The 20,252-nt window shown below is 40.5% G+C and overlaps 1 protein-coding gene across 3 annotated transcripts in view; it reads left to right on the forward strand.

The window, feature by feature from the left end:
- FHOD1 (formin homology 2 domain containing 1) overlaps positions 1 to 20,252 on the forward strand; it is a 99,544-nt gene that overhangs the window by 50,167 nt on the left and 29,125 nt on the right. For all 3 annotated transcript variants that reach the window (XM_075282086.1, XM_075282088.1, XM_075282087.1), the window contains exons 3-9: positions 8,042 to 8,106; positions 8,414 to 8,481; positions 8,817 to 8,922; positions 9,040 to 9,134; positions 9,354 to 9,465; positions 9,801 to 9,895; positions 14,017 to 14,160. In XM_075282086.1, coding sequence (XP_075138187.1) covers positions 8,042 to 8,106; positions 8,414 to 8,481; positions 8,817 to 8,922; positions 9,040 to 9,134; positions 9,354 to 9,465; positions 9,801 to 9,895; positions 14,017 to 14,160 — 685 coding nt within the window. The remainder of the gene's footprint in view (positions 1 to 8,041; positions 8,107 to 8,413; positions 8,482 to 8,816; positions 8,923 to 9,039; positions 9,135 to 9,353; positions 9,466 to 9,800; positions 9,896 to 14,016; positions 14,161 to 20,252) is intronic.

Here is a 20,252-nt window from a genome sequence, read left to right on the forward strand (position 1 = left end):
GGCGTGCTTGCAGAAACGGCTTCTTTCTCATCACTCTCCCATACAGCTTCTCCTTGTGCAAAGTGTGCTGTATTGTTGACTGATGTACAGTGACACCATCTGAAGCAAGATGATGCTACAGCTCTTTGGAGGTGGTCTGTGGATTGTCCTTGACTGTTCTCACCATTCTTCTTCTCTGCCTTTCTGATATTTTTCTTGGCCTGCCACTTCTGGGCTTAACAAGAACTGTCCCTGTGGTCTTCCATTTCCTTACTATGGTCCTCACAGTGGAAACTGACAGGTTAAATCTCTGAGACAACTTTTTGTATCCTTCCCCTGAACAATTATGTTGAACAATCTTTGTTATCAGATCATTTGAGAGCAGGCTGTCCATGCTCGGCGACCATCAAACTTAACTGAACTTGAATTGTTTTGTAAAGAGGAAGGGTCCAAAATACCTTCATCCAGGATCCAGGAACTGATTAAAAGCTACAGTAAGTGACTAGAGGCTGTTATCTTTGCAAAAGGAGGATCTACTAAATATTAATGTCACTTTTCTGTTGAGGTGCCCATACTTTTGCACCGGTCAAATTTTGATTTAATGCATATTGCACATTTTCTGTTAGTACAATAAACCTCATTTCAGTCCTGAAATATTACTGTGTCCATTAGTTATTGGATATATCAAACTGAAATGGCTGCTGCAAACACCAAAATATTTAGATCTAAAAATGATTAAGATTAATAGGGGTGCCCAAACTTTTTCATAGGACTGTATCTATCTATCTATCTATCTATCTATCTATCTATCTATCTATCTATCTATCTATCTATCCATTACACACACACACACACACACACACACGAAAAAAGGGTAACAATGTTTTGAACTTTTGACTTTCAGGCTCCATATTTCCCCATCCACTATAGCTCTGAAGGTGAGACTACCATCATTTGGAGATCTCATACCTCATACATTTGAAGTGTAACTATATAACTTTGAATATAACCTAGCCTATCCTAACTACCTACAATGGCCTACGATCAGCCCTCTTTAGAAATGGGTCAGTTGTGAACACATTTAACAACTGGCTCGAAGGCTGACACTGGGAAACACCTGTGATTACTTAAAAAGCATGTCCAATCCAGCCGGTCGCAAGGGGGTTATATCTTGTATTACACTCAGTATTTTGCTGGTAGGATCACTGTGTACATACAATACATTTATTATATTATACTGATCCTGAGTTACAACCTGTATTATATTCTAGTACAAAATAAGTAGTGGAATTTATATACGACCACTTTTTTATTAAAATGGAAATATAGAAAAATCCTCAAATCACAAAGCCACATAAATCTTTGACAGTTCTAATACTCAGATATCCATAAGCTGTTTGGGTAAAGTAGGATCTAGGAAACAAATCCCCCATGACACAGCTGACCCCCACTTCCTTCCTGGTTGGTTTTGGTTGGCCCCAACGAGCAATAATTGACCCATTGTTTGGGCATTGCTAAGAATAGTTGAATGTTTCTAACATTATCATATTAGCTCTTGACATTGGATAAAGGCTGAGCCAAAAGATAATGATCACTGAGCAAATAAACAAGATACACCCAGCGTGTTCTAGAGCCATTGCTTGCACAGAGCCAAAGTAAACAGGTTTGGAAGTGTTTGCTTTCCTGTACAGCAGAAGAGATCTGAATTTCTATCCTCCACACAAGCACATACAATATCTCAGGTAACATCCCTACAGCCAGGGCAGGACGCTATATATTGTCGTGACTGACTTCACATTATTCTTTTGCCACTTGTAATGACATACAGATTTATTAAAGTGACAGTATGATAAGCAATCTTTTTCATGAATGGTGATGCCTCCCAGACCTTTGAGACGTGTTATGGTTGCATGAAGGTACAATCTTATCTGGAAAGCCACCTTATAATAATAATAATAATAATAATAATAATACATTTTATTTATATAGCGCCAACATATTCCGCAGCACTGTACAATTTATAGGGTTCAGATACAGACAGACATACATAACAAAGAACGTCATTTCACACAATGGGACTGAGGGCCCTGCTCAAAAGAGCTTACAATCTATGAGGTAGAGGGGGTGACACAAGAGGTAGCAGGGGCAGCATTGCTTATACAGTGTTGAGACTATTTTGTGCATTAGGAATTGTGATAGGCTAGTCTGAAAAGATGCGTCTTTAGTTTGCGTTTGAAACTGTAGAAGTTGGGAGTTAATCTTATTGTCCGGGGTAGAGCATTCCAGAGAAGTCTTGTATACGAGCGTGGGAGGTTCTGATAATAGAGGATGTAAGTGTTAGATCATTGAGTGAGCGGAGAACACCTTCTGTTCCAGTGCAGGAAATAAATCTCCCAGAAATATTTCTCTTTTTTTGTGGGTGTCTTAAGGTTGCAGAGTTTTTGCATGTAGATTGATGAGTCTGAATATGAACCACAGTTCTTGAGGATCCCAGATAAGGATAGGTTCACACCTGCTTGGGGACTTCGTTCCCCATTCCACTTGAAAAAAAGCAGGACTTTTCTCTCTGCATTTCTCAGGCAGAAACCCAGCAGACCCGAAGAACGGAATCCCGAATGTAGGTGTGAACCTAGCGTAAGTGTCTTTTCTCTTTCTTTCGTAGAGTTGAGTCATCATATCTTTTACCTTGGGTTGTGTTTGTCAGTTCAGTAATACAAGTGATAACATAAGGTCATGAGTCAACAATCTTATCCATAACCTGATGGGTAAATAACATGGCCGACTCACTTGGGCTCAATATTGACTGCAGGGCCCAAACAAAGCTTTTGAAAGGGGCAGTAATCTTTCAGAGTAGTGCAACAGTGTCTTAAGAGGGGTAGTTGATATTTATCACACATATGGAAGGAAGTAAATGTGTCTGAAGTTCTGTGTCCTAAAGTAAGAGTCATGGTCGCAGGAAGGTTTCCTCTCTTCCCATGACTATTCCATTGAAGAACTCTACAACCTGTTCAGCCTGAAGTGGCTGATAACTGGGAGCAACAAATTGCGTTCACAATGCCACAAGTTTCTCCTCATATAGGTACTGTAACATTACTCCTAATACTGTGAGCACATCTGCTATCCGTCTAGCACATTCCTCTCCAGAAATACTTTGTGCTGCTTTCACTATGTAACTCTGAATGTTTGATCTTCCGTTTATCTTTATTTCCTTGCATCTCCATTTCCGACTGGGTTATTTTATTTTGTAATAAATTTGTTGCTTAAAAGCTCCTTTAAGATGAAGAGCAAGAACAGCGTGTTCTGTGATGAGCAGCATAAGACGGCATCTCCATGGGTGTCCAGTTTCCTGGCAGGTGGTAGAGTGAAGAGTTTGCCCGCGTGCCACCTCATCACTACTCAAACCTTGAATTACTGGAGGACCCAGCTGTCTGACACCAAGAGATGACATGTAGCAGCAGCTCCAGCATCTTTGTTATGTAGATATATATAGATACTGCAGTCAGCAATAATACACGAGGAGAAGAGACATGAGGAGGCTGAAGACTGAGTCAGTCCAAGGAGAGTGATCATAGGGAAAAAAAAAACCTTCATTTTTGTAGAGTGTGTTATCCTGTACCCCAAGTATCTCCCATTTGTCCTGTCAATGCATCATTATTGTGCTACCCAAGTGTTAGCATGTCATTTACCTGTACCCTGAATGTCATGTGTACTCCGAGTGTCAGTGTTAAGAACTACCATTCTGCAGGAAGCAAGGCCAGAGGAGTAGTAGTATGTGTAGGTAACAAACCTTCCATCTGAAATCGCCCAAATGACAATCGCTCAGAGCTTTCAACATTGATATCTGCTTAGCACCTGGTGGAAATACTACCAGCAGTATCTAAAAGCCTCTTGTTTCCTTTCTGTCTTACTGGCTTATGGACCCCGGTTACATTATGTTTTCTCGGCATCACTCCTCTAGCGGTGGTTGTGCACAGGGGGTGCTGGGGTTTGTCAGTGGTGCAGGCGCTCTCGGTGGCCTCCTGGAATGTGCAAGTCCTCGCTTCTCTTGTTTACACTGAGATGAATTTCCCCTCCACTCTTTGGGATAAGTGTATGATGAGATTTAATAAATAGTCTTTGGTTGGAAAAACAGAGACCTTAACCACTCAGAGGCTAGGATGACATCTACTCTGCTGAGTCTTAATCCTGTTTCCTGTTGCCCAGGGTCACATCATTGCCGTCTGCGACTTCATTTATTGCTCAGTCACATAGCAACAAAGTTGCCCCTCCTAACTAATGGGAAAGAATTTGGGCTTTCGAAAGAGTAGGTTGGGGAGACCTCAGGTGACCTGTGGGGGGAGTTTAGGCTGGTGACTGGATTTCGATCTAATTGATGGCATATGGTACCCAGCACCCTCTATGAAGCATCCATTATAGTTACACTTCAGTCTGCAATATCACTATATCATTATCACACTGCTCTACAAGATGGGACTCTCCAGTTCTGTCACACTACAAATCTCCTCAGTATCCTCCTGTCTGAAATAGGACTCAAAGTTTGCTCTTTCTGGTTCACAAATAGAATGCCAGAATAATAGTGAAGACTGTCACATGTGTAGACAGAATAAAGGTTTCTAAATCTGCTTTACTCTACAGATCTGTATATTTCAGGGTTTATGGAATGTTACATAACAACCCTATAGGAGGTATAATGGTAACTTTGGCAATCAGCTCTACTCTGTTGGTCCTATTATTAGGGTTATTACTAGCGAGTCTGTGAAGTGGGGAGGTAAAACCGTAGAGTTCACACCCAACCCCCCCACAAATGGCTAAACGCTATGGTAAGACAGAAACTGCAAATCACCCCCCCCCCCCTTCATATTTACTGGAATCCCTATGAAAGTATATATACATCAAACTATACATCGAATTACACAATACCAATCATTGTATCCTAGAAATCACCCTGGCATTGCTAGTGGGAACTTTATCTATTAGAAGGAAGTTAGGTGGGCAAACATTGTTGTAATCTAATTTATTAACCTAACCCCCTTCCCCAGTACAATAAAAAAAACAACACACATTTGAGTTACATTTTGATGTTTATAGGATGAATTGTAGTCTGATCAGCTTCGGGAGAGGGTTTATTAACCCTTTCTATTATCCCGCCAGCTTGTTATACGGGACTGGAGAGGCCTTCTATAGACTTGTCTGACCAGTCCTAAGCATTCTGCCCACATCAATGACCTTTCTTCACAATTGACAACTTCCTGTTATGAAAGTCTTTGTTTTTATATTGTCCTGATCTGCTTCCTGTAATAAATATACGTATCTTTCTTTGAAGCAGACTACAAATACCAGCATAACCTTACAGCAAATTGTGCAGCTCTTTAATCATTTCAGTGACAAAGTGTATAGAGAGAAAATACCAGCCTGAATTTGTGACTAAGTATAGCACAAGAGTGCCCCTACTTGTCATACTTTGCATTGCAACAGGATATTACTGTATGTTATGATTCATGGGATGGAGCCTGCCTAATAGTTTTGTGTCATATTCATGATGTTAACCAGTGAGGTGTTTCCTTTAGAAATCATAGGCTGGACTGTAAGAATGGCAGAAACTGCAGCGTAAAACCACTACTGACTGCGTGGACACAGTCACATTTTATCAGTACCAGTGCTGAGGAAATCAAATAAATCCTTGTTGCAGATTTACTAATACCATGTGCCAGGGCTGTGGTTGAATGGCACAGAATACTTAAGGATGATATCCTTGTGTCCCCATTTCTCCACTGCCACATTCATTCCCTTCAGAGACTCCAAGCCACAGAATTGGCTTGTGTATGTGGTCATAGGGACGAATGGGTCAGTGTGTTTTGCCGTCAAAAATACATCTAGCGCACTTATAAAGCACAGGGTCACGTGTCTGAAGCATACAGTCCTATGAAAAAGTTTGGGCACCCCTATTAATCTTAATCATTTTTAGTTCTAAATATTTTGGTGTTTGCAACAGCCATTTCAGTTTGATATATCTAATAACTGATGGACACAGTAATATTTCAGGATTGAAATGAGGTTTATTGTACTAACAGAAAATGCGCAATATGCATTAAACCAAAATTTGACCGGTGCAAAAATATGGGCACCTCAACAGAAAAGTGACATTAATATTTAGTAGATCCTCCTTTTGCAAAGATAACAGCCTCTAGTCGCTTCCTGTAGCTTTTAATCAGTTCCTGGATCCTGGATGAAGGTATTTTGGACCATTTCTTTCTACAAAACAATTCAAGTTCAGTTAAGTTTGATGGTCGCCGAACATGGACAGCCCGCTCTCAAATGATCTTAAAACAAAGATTGTTCAACATAGTTGTTCAGGGGAAGGATACAAAACGTTGTCTCAGAGATTTAACATGTCAGTTTCCACTGTGAGGAACATAGTAAGGAAATGGAAGACCACAGGGACAGTTCTTGTTAAGCCCAGAAGTGGCAGGCCAAGAAAAATATCAGAAAGGCAGAGAAGAAGAATGGTGAGAACAGTCAAGGACAATCCACAGACCACCTCCAAAGAGCTGCAGCATCATCTTGCTGCAGATGGTGTCACTGTGCATCGGTCAACTATACAGCGCACTCTGCACAAATAGAAGCTGTATGGGAGAGTGATGAGAAAGAAGCCGTTTCTGCACGTACGCCACAAATAGAGTTGCCTGAGGTATGAAAAAGCACATTTGGACAAGGCAGCTTCATTTTGGAAACAAAAATTGAGTTGTTTGGTTATAAAAAAAGGCATTATGCATGGCGTCCAAAAAGAAACAGCATTCCAAGAAAAACACATGCTACCCACTGTAAAATTTGGTGGAGGTTCCATCATGCTTTGGGGCTGTGTGGCCAATGCCGGCATCGGGAATCTTGTTAAAGTTGAGAGTCGCATGGATTCCACTCAGTATCAGCAGATTCTTGAGAATAATGTTCAAGAATCAGTGACGAAGTTGAAGTTACGCCGGGGATGGATATTTCAGCAAGACAATGATCCAAAACACCGCTCCAAATCCTCAGGCATTCATGCAGAGGAACAATTACAATGTTCTGGAATGGCCATCCCAGTCCCCAGACCTGAATATCATTGAACATCTGTGGGATGATTTGAAGCGGGCTGTCCATGCTCGGCGACCATCAAACTTAACTGAACTTGAATTGTTTTGTAAAGAGGAATGGTCCAAAATCCCTTCATCCAGGATCCAGGAACTGATTAAGAGCTACAGGAAGCGACTAGAGGCTGTTATCTTTGCAAAAGGAGGATCTACTAAATATTAATGTCACTTTTCTGTTGAGGTGCCCATACTTTTGCACCGGTCAAATTTTGGTTTAATGCATATTGCACATTTTCTGTTAGTACAATAAACCTCATTTCAATCCTGAAATATTACTGTGTCCATCAGTTATTAGATATATCAAACTGAAATGGCTGTTGCAAATACCAAAATATTTAGAACTAAAAATGATTAAGATTAATAGGGGTGCCCAAACTTTTTCATAGGACTGTAAGTATTAGACTGTGCAAACAACTAGAGACTTGTAAAATGCTGCATTTGTAGACTGCCCAGTCTGACTTTACATTATCTATTTCATGACTTGTCTGGTGCCTAAAAACTCCCCAAGATAGAGGTGTAGAAAGGAGCTTGCACTGGTGTTGTCGCTGAGCTTTCTCAGATTCCTAGTTGAGTGTTTTCTTGTAAGTTTGTATTAAGGAATTTGGGAAAGCTGGATCACAAGCGTTATGGGAATTGTAATGACTTCCTAGATAAACATTGTATTCAACTATTAGTAAATTTTATTTAGGGAAACTAAGCGGCATCAATATGGCTACCGTGGCAGCTGTAGGGTGCAATCGTTCCATTTGTATTCAAATGAGCATTTTGGGACCTGTAGTTCTACAGCATCAATCTGATCATCTGTGCTGTGTCATATTGCCTTCCTGTGTCATTGTTCATGTAATATTGTCCTTATACACACAGTTAAAGTGTAATTGCTCGATTGTGTAATATACATGGCTTTTTAATTCATGGGAATCCTATTTGTTTTCCAGCAAAGGCAGACGACCAACGCTGATCCTCCGGACGCAGCTGTCAGTGAGAGTCCACGCCATTCTAGGTAAGTCAGCCATTAAATAATACTGGACAGACACTTGGCCTGGTCTCTGATAACAGATGGATTAGTAAATACAGATGTTCTGCTAAGCAGTGGCTCAGGTCTCCCAATAAGGCTCAGAGAGCAGACTCTTGGAGGGAGATGCAGAGCAGCCATCCGGGATACAGACGCCCACTTATTAGTGCCACTGCTCCCAGACTTCAGAGATGTGGGGGAATAACCTGGGGGTGGAGTTAGGATGTGAAGTTCTCAGCGCAGGATGGAATCTGTGACGCGGCTCTTAATCGCTTCTTTCCCTCTCACTTCACAGAAAAGTTATACAACTCCAATGGCCCCGAGTTACGGAGGTCGCTCTTCTCGCTTAAGCAGCTTTTTCAGGTAAGCGTTCTTTATTGAATTTTTTTGGGGGGAATTGTTTCTGCAGGCTTCATGGAAATGTAGACACACCCCAGCTGTGAGTCTATAGTGTAATCCAGATGTCTCAGAAAACCGAAATTAATGGTTTTGTGTGTCTGTGTGATGGTGGCATGTGTCCCCTGATTGTCAGTGTGTCATTGTCCTGTCCCCTGAGTGTCAGTGTATTATTTTCCTGTAGCCCAATTCTCTGAAAGTCTACTGTAGAAATAATACATCAGAACATTGTCCTTGGGTTGGGGTACTACAAGTTCTAGCATACCCATCTATTAATTACACTGATGTCATTCCTTTCATAGGAAGACAAAGATCTGGTGCCAGAGTTTGTGAATTCAGAGGGGCTGACATGTCTCATCAAGGTGGGCGCTGAGGCTGACCAGAACTACCAAAATTACATACTGAGGGGTAAGTACATTTCGCATAGCCAGTTAACCTAAATATGAAAGTTTAATATCGAGTTAGCAGCTAAATTGTATCAAGTATAAGACATTAATTAGACTTACACATTGTGTTTGGTTTCAGCTTTGAGTCAGATCATGCTCTTTGTGGATGGCATGAATGGAGTGATAAATCACAATGAGACGGTTCAGTGGTTGTACACGCTCTGCGGCAGTCCGGTGAGTTTCCTTGGCCAGCTCTGATTGCCAGACACTTGATTTTATTTTCCAGATTGTTCTAGAACAATTTGTTTTCTCTTATTCCATGCACAGACGTCCCCACAGATGGTGCCAGCAATACTTTACACTTTACCTTGTTCTGTTTCCCATAAAATGTAATCAGAATATAAAGCAGTTCAAGAGACGCTGGGTCCTAAACCTCCTCTTCTGTCCCCACAGTACCGCCTGGTGGTGAAAACAGCCCTTAAACTGCTGATTGTATTTGTGGAGTACACAGAATCCAATGCCCCTCTTCTTATCAAAGCCGTGAATACTGTGGATCATAACCGGGGTAAGTCCAGTATCCTCACTGTTATACCTTGGCAGCTTTGATTATTGCACAGTCGGTGGCTCTAACATCTGCAGGACTCATGTCTGGCTCGTACTGTGTCAGGTGCCGACAGAACGTCCAAGGCAGCCCAGATCTCCACATCTGCTGTTTATGTTGCGTCGTCCTCTCTTAACCCCACAAATCTAGTAAATGTGAGCCTTGTTCAAGACTGTAGAGACCCTTGCTGCTCCCCTGTTTTTTATGTATCAATTTAAAGAGCCGTTAAACTTCACACACAGAAAATATTATATCATAATATACAAGTTAAAGTCAAGTGTTTTACCCCTTATATCCAGGTACCAACCCATGGTCAAACCTTATAGATATTCTGGAAGAGAAGAATGGAGCGGACTCGGAGCTGCTTGTTTTTGCCATGACCCTCATCAATAAGGTAAGCATGAAGAGTGGCCATGTACAGAGCATGCATGGGGCCACTTACAGATCACTGGCACAAGCATTACATGGCAGCTGTGAATGTGCTCACTCCCAGATTATTGCTGATCCTTAGCATGGGAAATTGCTTTTTTTTTTTTTAATATTCCTGTGTGAGAGACAGTATGGCATCTCCTGCTCAGATTCTCCTGCCTGCCAAGCACTTAAGAATATCTCAGCCTGTGACTTTTTCATGCCAAGCACTCACCTATTTCTGCATGACCACAAGCACTTCCACACATAAAATGCTGATCACCCTATGCACACTGACCTAGTAACTTTACCCAGTGGTGATGATGAACTGGCATTGTACAGAACCTAATTAGTATACATAATCAGTAGGACAGTGTTTGTGATATTGTCACAGCTGGAAGTTATAACATAGGAAATAAAGGTGCCTTTTGATCCAAATCCTCTGCTTCCTTTTGGCCTAGTTATGGAGTTAAAATCCCCTATCCACAGAACAGGTGATAAATGGATGGTCGATTTAGGATTTGATCACTGGCACCATCATCAGTCGACGAACAGGGGTCATTTATTTAGGTGGAATGGTGACCACTGTTTCATTCTTTCCTATGGGAATGAGGGGCTGTACTTGTCTATCTTTATCAGTCCCATAGAAGTGAATAGGAGATGTGCACTAGTATTTCTTTCACATAGTGACTTGAGGACTGCTGTTCTTATAAGGAGCTAGGGGTCCAAGCATTTGAAGTCCCGTCAGTGATACATCCATTTACATGTCCTATTAATTAGCAGGGACTCACCACAGACTATATCAGATTGGGCAGAAGAGGGCAACTCTGAGCACCTTTTTCTTTTGTGGCTTGACTTGACTGTAAAGCACTAATATGGCTTTATTATATGTCCTGTGCTTTTTTTTTTTTTTTTTTCTTTTTGCACACTTCCTCTGTTAAGTCAAACCTTCTGTCCTAAACAATTGACACTCCCATTGCAAAAATGGCAGCAAGTGCAGGGGTGTCTAATGCAACAGTTACTGAAACACCCACTACTTGTGTGTAACACTTTAACAGACAGTTGCACAGTTCTTTGACACTCAGGATAATGGCACACACGCTATGCATTGCAATATGTGGATTGTATAACACATCCTTCTATTATACGGTATTTCAGTTTTAGAATGGGAGCATCATGTGGTCAGGACAGAAGGCCTAGTGCATTAAATACAGTAAATGGTTGTTCATAGCTCCTCACATCCCTAAACAAGAACATGGCTTATTACCCAACATGTTTATAGCATGTCTATGTTTAGGGAAGAGGGAGGCGCTAAACAATATTTTACTTTCTAGATTAAAAGTCATGCCCCATTGCTCTCTTTACTGCATACAGTATAAGAGATTGTGGAGCAGGGCAGGTTTTGGGGGACAATACCCCTAAGTTAAAATATCCACCAGTGCCAAATGCCCAACAACATGGTAGAGTGGCACAGGGAGAAGGACTATATAGTGGGAAGCATTATGCAGTAGTGTAGCTATTCTTCTTGGTACGCATGCAGCCAGGTGAGGTTTTGTCTGCCAGATTGGCACTAGTATTCCGTGTCCAACAGACAGCCATGGGCCACACATAAAATGTGGCTTTCAAGCCACAGGTTGAGGATCCCTGTTGTACAGAGATTTATGCATCTTCTGCCAACATGATAAGCTATTAGGCAACCCATAGTAGTAGATGTAGACAGATATCATATTATTATGCAAGGCTGGGCTCACATCTTAATCTGGGCTTTTTAGTTTGGACTCCTAATGCAGATATGAATATAACCTAAATTCATAACTGTGTGCAAAAGGAGGAGATTTAGAGTTCTATAACAAAAAAAAAAAAAAGAATCCCTAACCCTCCTGAATATATATTATGAAATTAACCTACAATTAATTTTAGATCTACCTAGATTTATACATTATTAAATTAATAAACTAGTGCTCACTGGTGGAGATTCCTAATCCTCCAATGAAGCCAGCACAAGGTTTGTAATATGCAGTCTAGCCTTACTCTGTACTTTTTGTATATGTTTTGGTAAGCTTTCGTTCTTGTCCATGGAGGCTTTACTGCCGTTCTATCTTGAGACCACACTGTAGTCTACAACTAATGTGTAATATGCAGCAGATCCTTGTGGAGCAAGACCTTTACATCTGGCAGCATATTAAAAGTTTTTCTATTTGTGGAGCAATTAAAATCTAGACAAAATTCTCCCACTTTGTTGTCAGTCCAAATGACTCGGCACGTGGTGGACAGTGCTGACTGTGTGACCACATTTATTATCATTATGAGGGAGCTCCTCCTGAGTCTTGCTCTCCATGTCTAATTTAGATCTTCAGACTCCAGGAAGATGAAGGTGAAATAACCATGTTCTTGATATAAATTGTAACTGTCGAGGCTCCCGGACCTCTGAATCATGCTAAAAGTGGCTATAGATGTGGTACGGTTTGCAACTTTCTAATAGCCCATTTCCTGGTTTTATGATTTTTTTTTTTCTTGCTGCCATTGAATGTCAACATTCTTCCTTACATATAGGCTGAGAACTCCTCTATTCAGAGGGATAATTCCAACAATGGAGAGGTGCAACAATAGTATTTAACATAGACAATTCTCACACCAGCGGATTGACCAAACTGGATACAATTGTACCAAGCTCTAAATTTTCAGATATATTAAGACATGTTCTGCTGTTCAAGACTGACTGCAGGCTAGGCCTTTTCATCTGGATGGGCCATATTAGTGGTGGAAGACGAAACTTTCCTTTGAAGATGACTCTGATGTCCTCATCAAATTCCGCTCTATTTTCCATTGTGTGAATAGAGCCTTAGATCTTTCCAATATTTCAGCCCCTAAATGTAAGGAAGAAAATGTCCCTTCTATAACATAAAGTAGAGATCTGTAGGGAGAATGAAACCAAGCCTATGAGAAAGTTGCAGAACTTCTTAATACACAACAATTAGGGTTCATTTACATAACACTGGAAGCCCCCCATCATTAGTTTGGGGGATCATCAATAGCTGCTAAAGCTACAAAAGTAAAACAAATAGCAAAAAAACAGTGCGGTAGATTGTACATTCATTGCTGACATGTCTTGTAGCCACATTTCGTAGTCACTGCCTGGTGAATTAATATAGACAGAATAAATGACAAAATCAGATTCTGCCATTGTGTCATGTGACAGATATGCTGCACTCACACCATATGTTTTATAGCAGAACCATCACCTCATCAGAGGCCCTTTCTCACCCTATTGTATTTTACATCTTCAGTCTGCAGAGCTGGGATGAGGTCCATCAGCTGCAGCCAACACGATAAAACCATATCCAAGATGCAGAATACCAAACACAGAAGACTAGCAGAATTTAAAGGGAAAATATCTTCACGTACTAGCAAATATTAGCATCACCACTTCAGAAAACATCTTTCATTACCTATTAAATGGATAGACTGTAAGAGCTGTCTCTTGTGCTTCTTGTTGTCCCCTGCTACATACTATGGCACATTTCTAGTATTAAATGATAAATGGAAAATGTGCTATGGAGCAGGCTGTATTACTAGACATAGTTTGTGTATTGGATATTTATGTATTGGGGTGAACCATTGGAATATTTTTTCGTTTTAGCTACAATTTCCCTCAGTAGTTAAAGTGCCGTATATTCTAAGTGCAGTGCCACGCCGTTCATGATTATGTAATACTATAGAACACTTTATTCCCTTGTTAGTTTTGCACTGGTTGGTTCACAGAACTGCTAATACTGGAAAAGGGCTGAACATTGCTGTAACATGTCTAAAACTGGAGCAAAACATGCTTGCTGCTATGTGTTTTCTGTGGCACTGTGCATGAACGTGAAATGTGCTCGATAATTCTCTGTTCCCAAGAGCTTCTAATCCAGCTGTTGTCTTTTTTAGCAAATCCAATTTTCAGGAAAGCAGGTGAGTGTGAACCGCAGCAGAGCCCTTACTGAATGAACGCCTCTGTTGATGTGGCACGGGGACTGTTAATATCCCTTTAGAGTAGAGTTGTGTTAACCGTGGCTTGTGAATTTCATAGGAGACCGTAACTAACGGATAATGCTTTTGTTTGCACAGACACTGGCGGCTCTCCCGGACCAGGACTCCTTCTATGACGTAGCAGACTGTCTGGAGCAGCAGGGAATGGAGAAGCTCATCCAGCGACACATGAACAACAAGGGGACAGACCCAGACCTCAAGCAGCGTCTGGCTCTGTACGAGGTTAGTTAGAGGAACTTTGTTAAACTCGTTGCTGCAGGCTGCAATGTGATGTCTTCTACGTTACATGGGAGATGTCACATGTATTGCTTGCTCATCACAACCCCAGGAGACGTCTCCTGCTATATCAGCTATCTGGGCTGTCAGTGATGAGCTGTTGCCAAGAAGGAAATCCCACTGCACCTTGCAATGATGTGCACCATTGCTGTCTCCTTACTGACGCTGCATTCCTGTCATGCTTTCCATAAGAACATTCCCCCCAGACGACTGCAGGATGGATGGATAAATACTAACTCAACTTTAGAGCAATCTGCTTTCAGAAATTCTAGGGGAATTGCAGAGCTATAATTTTCCTGGCAGCTCCTCTGTGCTCTCACAACTTTCAGGAATTGTATGTATATGAGCATGACTTTGATTATGTCAGTTCATTAGGGAACAGTTACTAAAGCATATCCTTGTCAGAGTCACCATAACCTACATTTTACAGTTTAATGGAAATCTGAATGATTCAGTCTTCTTGTAGCAACCAGTAGGGGGAGCTTAGATGTCTACTGACTACTGTATATACTGTAAGCATTGTAGCATAACCCAAGTCAATTAAACTCTTCAGGGATACCTATCTGCCCAGTCAGGGCGCTGCCACATAGTGCCCGCAATTGCAGTATAGCTGCACTTTGGGCAGGGATGACTGCTGGTACTCTTTCTTAGAATGAAGTGAAATATTAATGAATTTTGGCCTATTTCTCATTACTGGCCACACAGTTTGCGGTCGCTGCATGGCCAGAAATTTAATTAACCATAATTAATCATTGTCTCTCTTATTTATAAATGAAAGCACTGACTGCTGTAGCCAGTTGTGCGGTTATGCTGTGGCTATGGCATCCTCAGGAAGCACAAGTAATTGTGAATCATTTTCTCCTGCTATGGTGCAAATGAAAATGACAACAGGAAGAAAACCTCAAAAAATGGATTGATTTTGTAGATTTTGTGGCTACAGATAATTACTAGTATTTCCTGTTTGTTTATTACCTGGTTTTGCATATTGATAGTGTCCTTGTAACTACTGCACTACTACAGCATGAGGTGGTATCTGCAGCCCATTCAGGTTGCACTGATAGTCCAGCTCTTCTAGGATGGCACATCTACTTGTGCCGTTACAAGAAGGTTTGCTGTGCATCCCAGTACCATCTCAAGAACATAGAGCACATATCAGGAAACAGGCCATACAAAGGCATCAGCCCAGCAGCACGACAGCATCTGCTCCTTTGTGTGAGGAGGAACAGGAGGAGAACTACAAGAACCATACAGATTAATCTGTTATAGGCTCCTGGTATGCATACTTCTGACCAGACTGTCAGAAACAGACTCCCACCCTCATGCAGCTTGATTGGCACTTGCCAGAATTGGCAGGTCTGCAATTGATGCCTCATTCTTTTCACAGATGAGATCAGGATCACACTGGACATATGTGACAGACTTCAAAGCATCTGGAGACCCCATAGTCAATGTTATGCTGTCTGAAACAGTATCCATAATGGATAATGACCAATTTGGCTGGAGCGTCTCTAATGGGAGGGAGGCATATCCTTCAAGGGTTGCACAAACATTCAGGTGGGAACAGCAGTCAGAGTATTGCTGGTTCGGTATCTGGATGAAATCCTTCAAGACCTTAAAGAGGTTGGAAACTTTCAGACCAATATTGAGAGACCAATGTTATTGTTTGTATAATAAAAATTTGCACAGTTTTCGAATATACTTTCTGTATCAATTTCTCACAGTTTTCTAGATCTCTGCATGCTTTCATTCATATCGCATACTCACAATGTATAAAAATCAGTCCAGGTGAACACACAGCTGTGCACCTGTCTACTCTTCACATGACCATGGACTGTATCTCACATGACCATGGACTGATTTTTATCAACTAGAAGTAAGCAGAATGAATGACGGCAAGCAGAGATCTAGAAAATCATGAGGAATTACAGAAAGTATAGTCAAATATTGTATAACTTATACAAATTATATGATTTGTTTTTTAACATTAGTCTGAAAGTGGCCAACCTCTTTAATCCTTTTGCTGACACCCACGTATTTATATGTCCGCCCAAGGTGGCACTTTTGTAGCAGAGGACATATGTAATACATCGTTACTACTAATGCTGATATCTCAGGATTGATTAGGGCTATGAAGATCATCTTGAAAAGGCTATTTGGCATTTGAGATCCCAATTCAGATCTGAATTCCCAACAGCGTTTTTAACAGCAAAATGCTATCATGATGATCTTGGTTTCTTTTTAAAGATGAGAATCTCATCTTTAAAATTAATCCAAGCTGATCTTTATAGCTCTTACCAGTCCTGAGATACGGGCCTCTAAATTGACCTCCCCCCACCTGCCACAAGCAGCATCGTTGAGCTGCTAAGGGAAGACGAAGCGGGAAGGAGCAGAGCTGCAGACTGCAGAGACTACAATAAATCCTCATTGAAATTGCATAACCTGTATATGACCACAAGGGGAGGGGGAGCGAGGACTTCTGTCTACGTTATCCTCTTTCCTACCATCGTCCAGATCGCAGGGCCAAATGAGTTGCACCAAATGCTTACACAACACATGCACAAACTCATCAATAAAGCTTACATTTGGCCCTGTTCTGATACCTGATCTTTATAGAGTGAAATATGCTGACCACCTCTCTAGCAATATCCGTTACATACTAAAATAATAGCAATGAAGATTATTACTAGAGATGAATGTATGTATGAATGTATGTATCCAGTATGGTTTTGGAGTGTGGGAGGAAACCCACACAAACACGGGGAGAACATACAAACTCCTTGCAGATGTTGCCCGAGGCAGGATTTGAACCCAGGACTCCAGCGCTGCAAGGCTACAGTGCTAACCACAGAGCCACCGTACTGTCATAGATCATAATTATTCATTAAAGTTACAATGTTTATAGGGGGATAGAAAATTATATTCTTATGTAAGCCCCAATTTCATTGGCATGTGCTATTCTAGTCGCATTTCTGTGATTTTTGGTGTTTATTTAACACCTGCACCTATAAATATATATATATACATATATGTGTGTGTGGTATTATGAATTTCTCACATCTTGCAGTTTTTTGGAAAGTATATTTTGTTTGCAGAGAGGGATTGCTTGAGATGGCACTCAAGAATTTTTGTGCAATTTTTCCTTGTAATCTCTGTTTGCTGCAAAGTTGCATGAAGGTGGTTGTATATATGAAATATTAAGTTGTGTCTTTATGTATCGTATACTGTGCAAACTCTTAAAAGTTAAATTTTGGTGTCACAATTTGCATAGTGCAGTACAGATATTTATTGTATTAGTGAATAGCAGCAAAATATTGTTTGTCTTCTGTATCAGTGTTTTTGATAGCATGAGGTCTTGTACTTGGTTTGCGTTTTTATATAAATTGTGTACACCTTGATCTTTTATTTTATGTGTTTTGTCTGTGAATGTACAATTGAATAGGTGCAAATATAGGTTTTACTGCATTTTTTCGAAAAATGTATTTATATTTTTCACAAAGTTACATGAAGGTGGATATGGCTATTGACCCATTGAGACATATGTAATCTTCAGGTTGTCTACTTTCAAGAAATATATAGGGTTTAGGGGTGCACTTGCTTTTCACGGTGTGTAATCCTTACATTTTATAGGATGGGCCTTTTTTTTTTTTTTTTTTTTTTTTTTTTTTTAAAGCATTTCCAGCTTCAAAGCAGATTTTTGTTCCTTCCAGTTATAGCGATTTTCTGAAGACACGAGCATGCGAGTGTAGGCCTTAGTGATATGACTGAACTTTGCATATGTTGAACTCTTATTTTTTTGGAGGTTCAGTGCATATAACTTTTTGTTTAGTTTCTACTTTTAACAACTAATATACGTTTATTTGCATTTTTGTTTTATAAAACATTCACTTTAACTCAAAATTGCATGAAGGTGCCTGTTTGTATACAGTATCAAGTGGCATTTTGACAATACTTCAGGCGTCTACTTTCAGAATATACTTAGGTATGGGGTTTAGTATTTTTAATGTTGCAATGTAGGTTTAATTTGTCCATCTCAAAATTGTGAAAATTGCTCTGGTTACCAGTGGTGCAAAATATCCAGAGACCTCTGGCAGTGGTAAGGCTGAGCTGATGCAGTAAACCCTGAGTTCCTCCTGTTGCAGTACAATATCCTGCCCATGGTCTGTAGGGGAGATCCCCCAGAACACCATAAACCTTAATCATGACCAAGCCCAGACATTGTTAGGAGTGCATACAGTCATGTGGGGGCCATACCAGTGGAGAGACTGGTACAGGGACTTATTATACTATGCATTGCCTGTAGGTGTTAATCTATAGGGAGCTACCTTCTAATAGGTGGTGCTAGGAGCAAATTACCCTTTTTCACTAATGAGGTCTCCTTTGCATATTGCTCACCCAGAATTCTTAGCATGGTCTAATCAGAGACATTACCCCTTCTGACCTGAGTTGCAGTGCTGAAATTCACTTAATTTGATTACTTTCTTTACTTTTATGTTATGGGGATTTGGGGTCCAGCTCAGTGGTTGATGATTTTGGGTCCATCGACCGTTGATACATCATTCTATTGTCAACAAATTTCATATCAAAAGAAATTTTCAACTTGAATCTTTCTTTCATTGAGCTCCGATAACGTTCCATAGGTTTTTATGTTTTTTTTTGTTGTCTCACCCAGAATGTTTTTTACGTGTCGATAGTTAATACCTGGAGGCTGAGTATATACTGTTCTGACAGGTTACATGTAGTAGTGACATATAGCACAGCCGTATGTCTTGTGGACACTTGCCTGAAGTCTCCTCAGACTGACAGAAGCTTATTTCCCAGGTGTCACTGTATCTCAATATTAGGAAAAAAGTTACTGTTACAAAGTCTACAGGTAATCTCTGCTTCTTAGGGCTTTACATTAGAGCGCTTTACAGACATAGTCAGCCCCATATAGGTCTCACAATCTAAATAGTCTATCAGAGAATAGTTATGTTCCCTTCATCTGCATCTTCCAAAGACATCCATGAAATGAAATGCTCTGCAGCTGCAGAAAGTCTGTTCCTAAAGATGATCATACACTTCTTCACATTCTCCTGTTCTAAGTATATGTGTGCTTGCATGGGTTGTAGGGGAGCCTGGCATTTGGTCAAGTGTGAATTTGGCCAATGGCTATCAAAAAGCTTTTCTCCTCAAGAACAAAATGATCTGTTAGTAAAAATCCATCTGCCATCTACCTTAACTCCCCTGACATCTTCCTTCCTGAGAGATGGAGGGGCCCTACACCAACAATCAGCATGCATCTGTGTGTGTCCGGCTTCAGATCGTGAATTGTGGAAGCACATGTCTGAAATTCTGGAACGGGCTAACTTCTCTTCTCCTTTGCTAAAGAGGGTCACATGTATATTATAGCACTTTGTCAAAATTCCTTCATAATATCCCAACATGTCTTGTTTGTTCAATGTCTGCACCCCCCTTTGATATAGGAACTTGGCTAAGATTATATTTATACACAAGCTTCTTGAATGTTTCCAGTAGCAAATAGCAAAATTGTGACTGCTGCTCTAAGGTATAAATACTAATATATTATTTTACCAGGATGGCTACAATGGACTTTGCCTCCTTCCTTTATTTGCTTTCATAATAACCATGATTAAGTGGTGCTCATTCACTGCTAATATTTTGCTAGATGTGTGTCATCCACTGATGGGGGCTCATAGAGAGGCCTTTAGGATATGGATTTTTTCAGTATATTCATCTGTCCTTTTGCATGCTATTCATATAGTCTTGTATTAGTTCTTTCTGAGCCACTTACATAACCTTAAAGTTGAGGCAAGCTATATTGATATTTTTTTCTTGGTAGACAAGTGTGTATATTGCAGAATATCACAGGGAGTTGCTACAAGTGACATATGAAGGGTTACTTTCCTGTAACACTTGGCTACACTCCATTAGGAATGTTGTACAGTGCTTTTCATGCGTAAATAATCTACATGTTACCTTTTATAGTATAGGCAGTGACTTACAATATGTTATAACAGGGATGGCAGATGTTTCATCAT

Source organism: Leptodactylus fuscus, chromosome 7 (genome assembly GCF_031893055.1).
Source record: "Leptodactylus fuscus isolate aLepFus1 chromosome 7, aLepFus1.hap2, whole genome shotgun sequence".
Lineage (NCBI taxonomy): Eukaryota > Metazoa > Chordata > Amphibia > Anura > Leptodactylidae > Leptodactylus > Leptodactylus fuscus.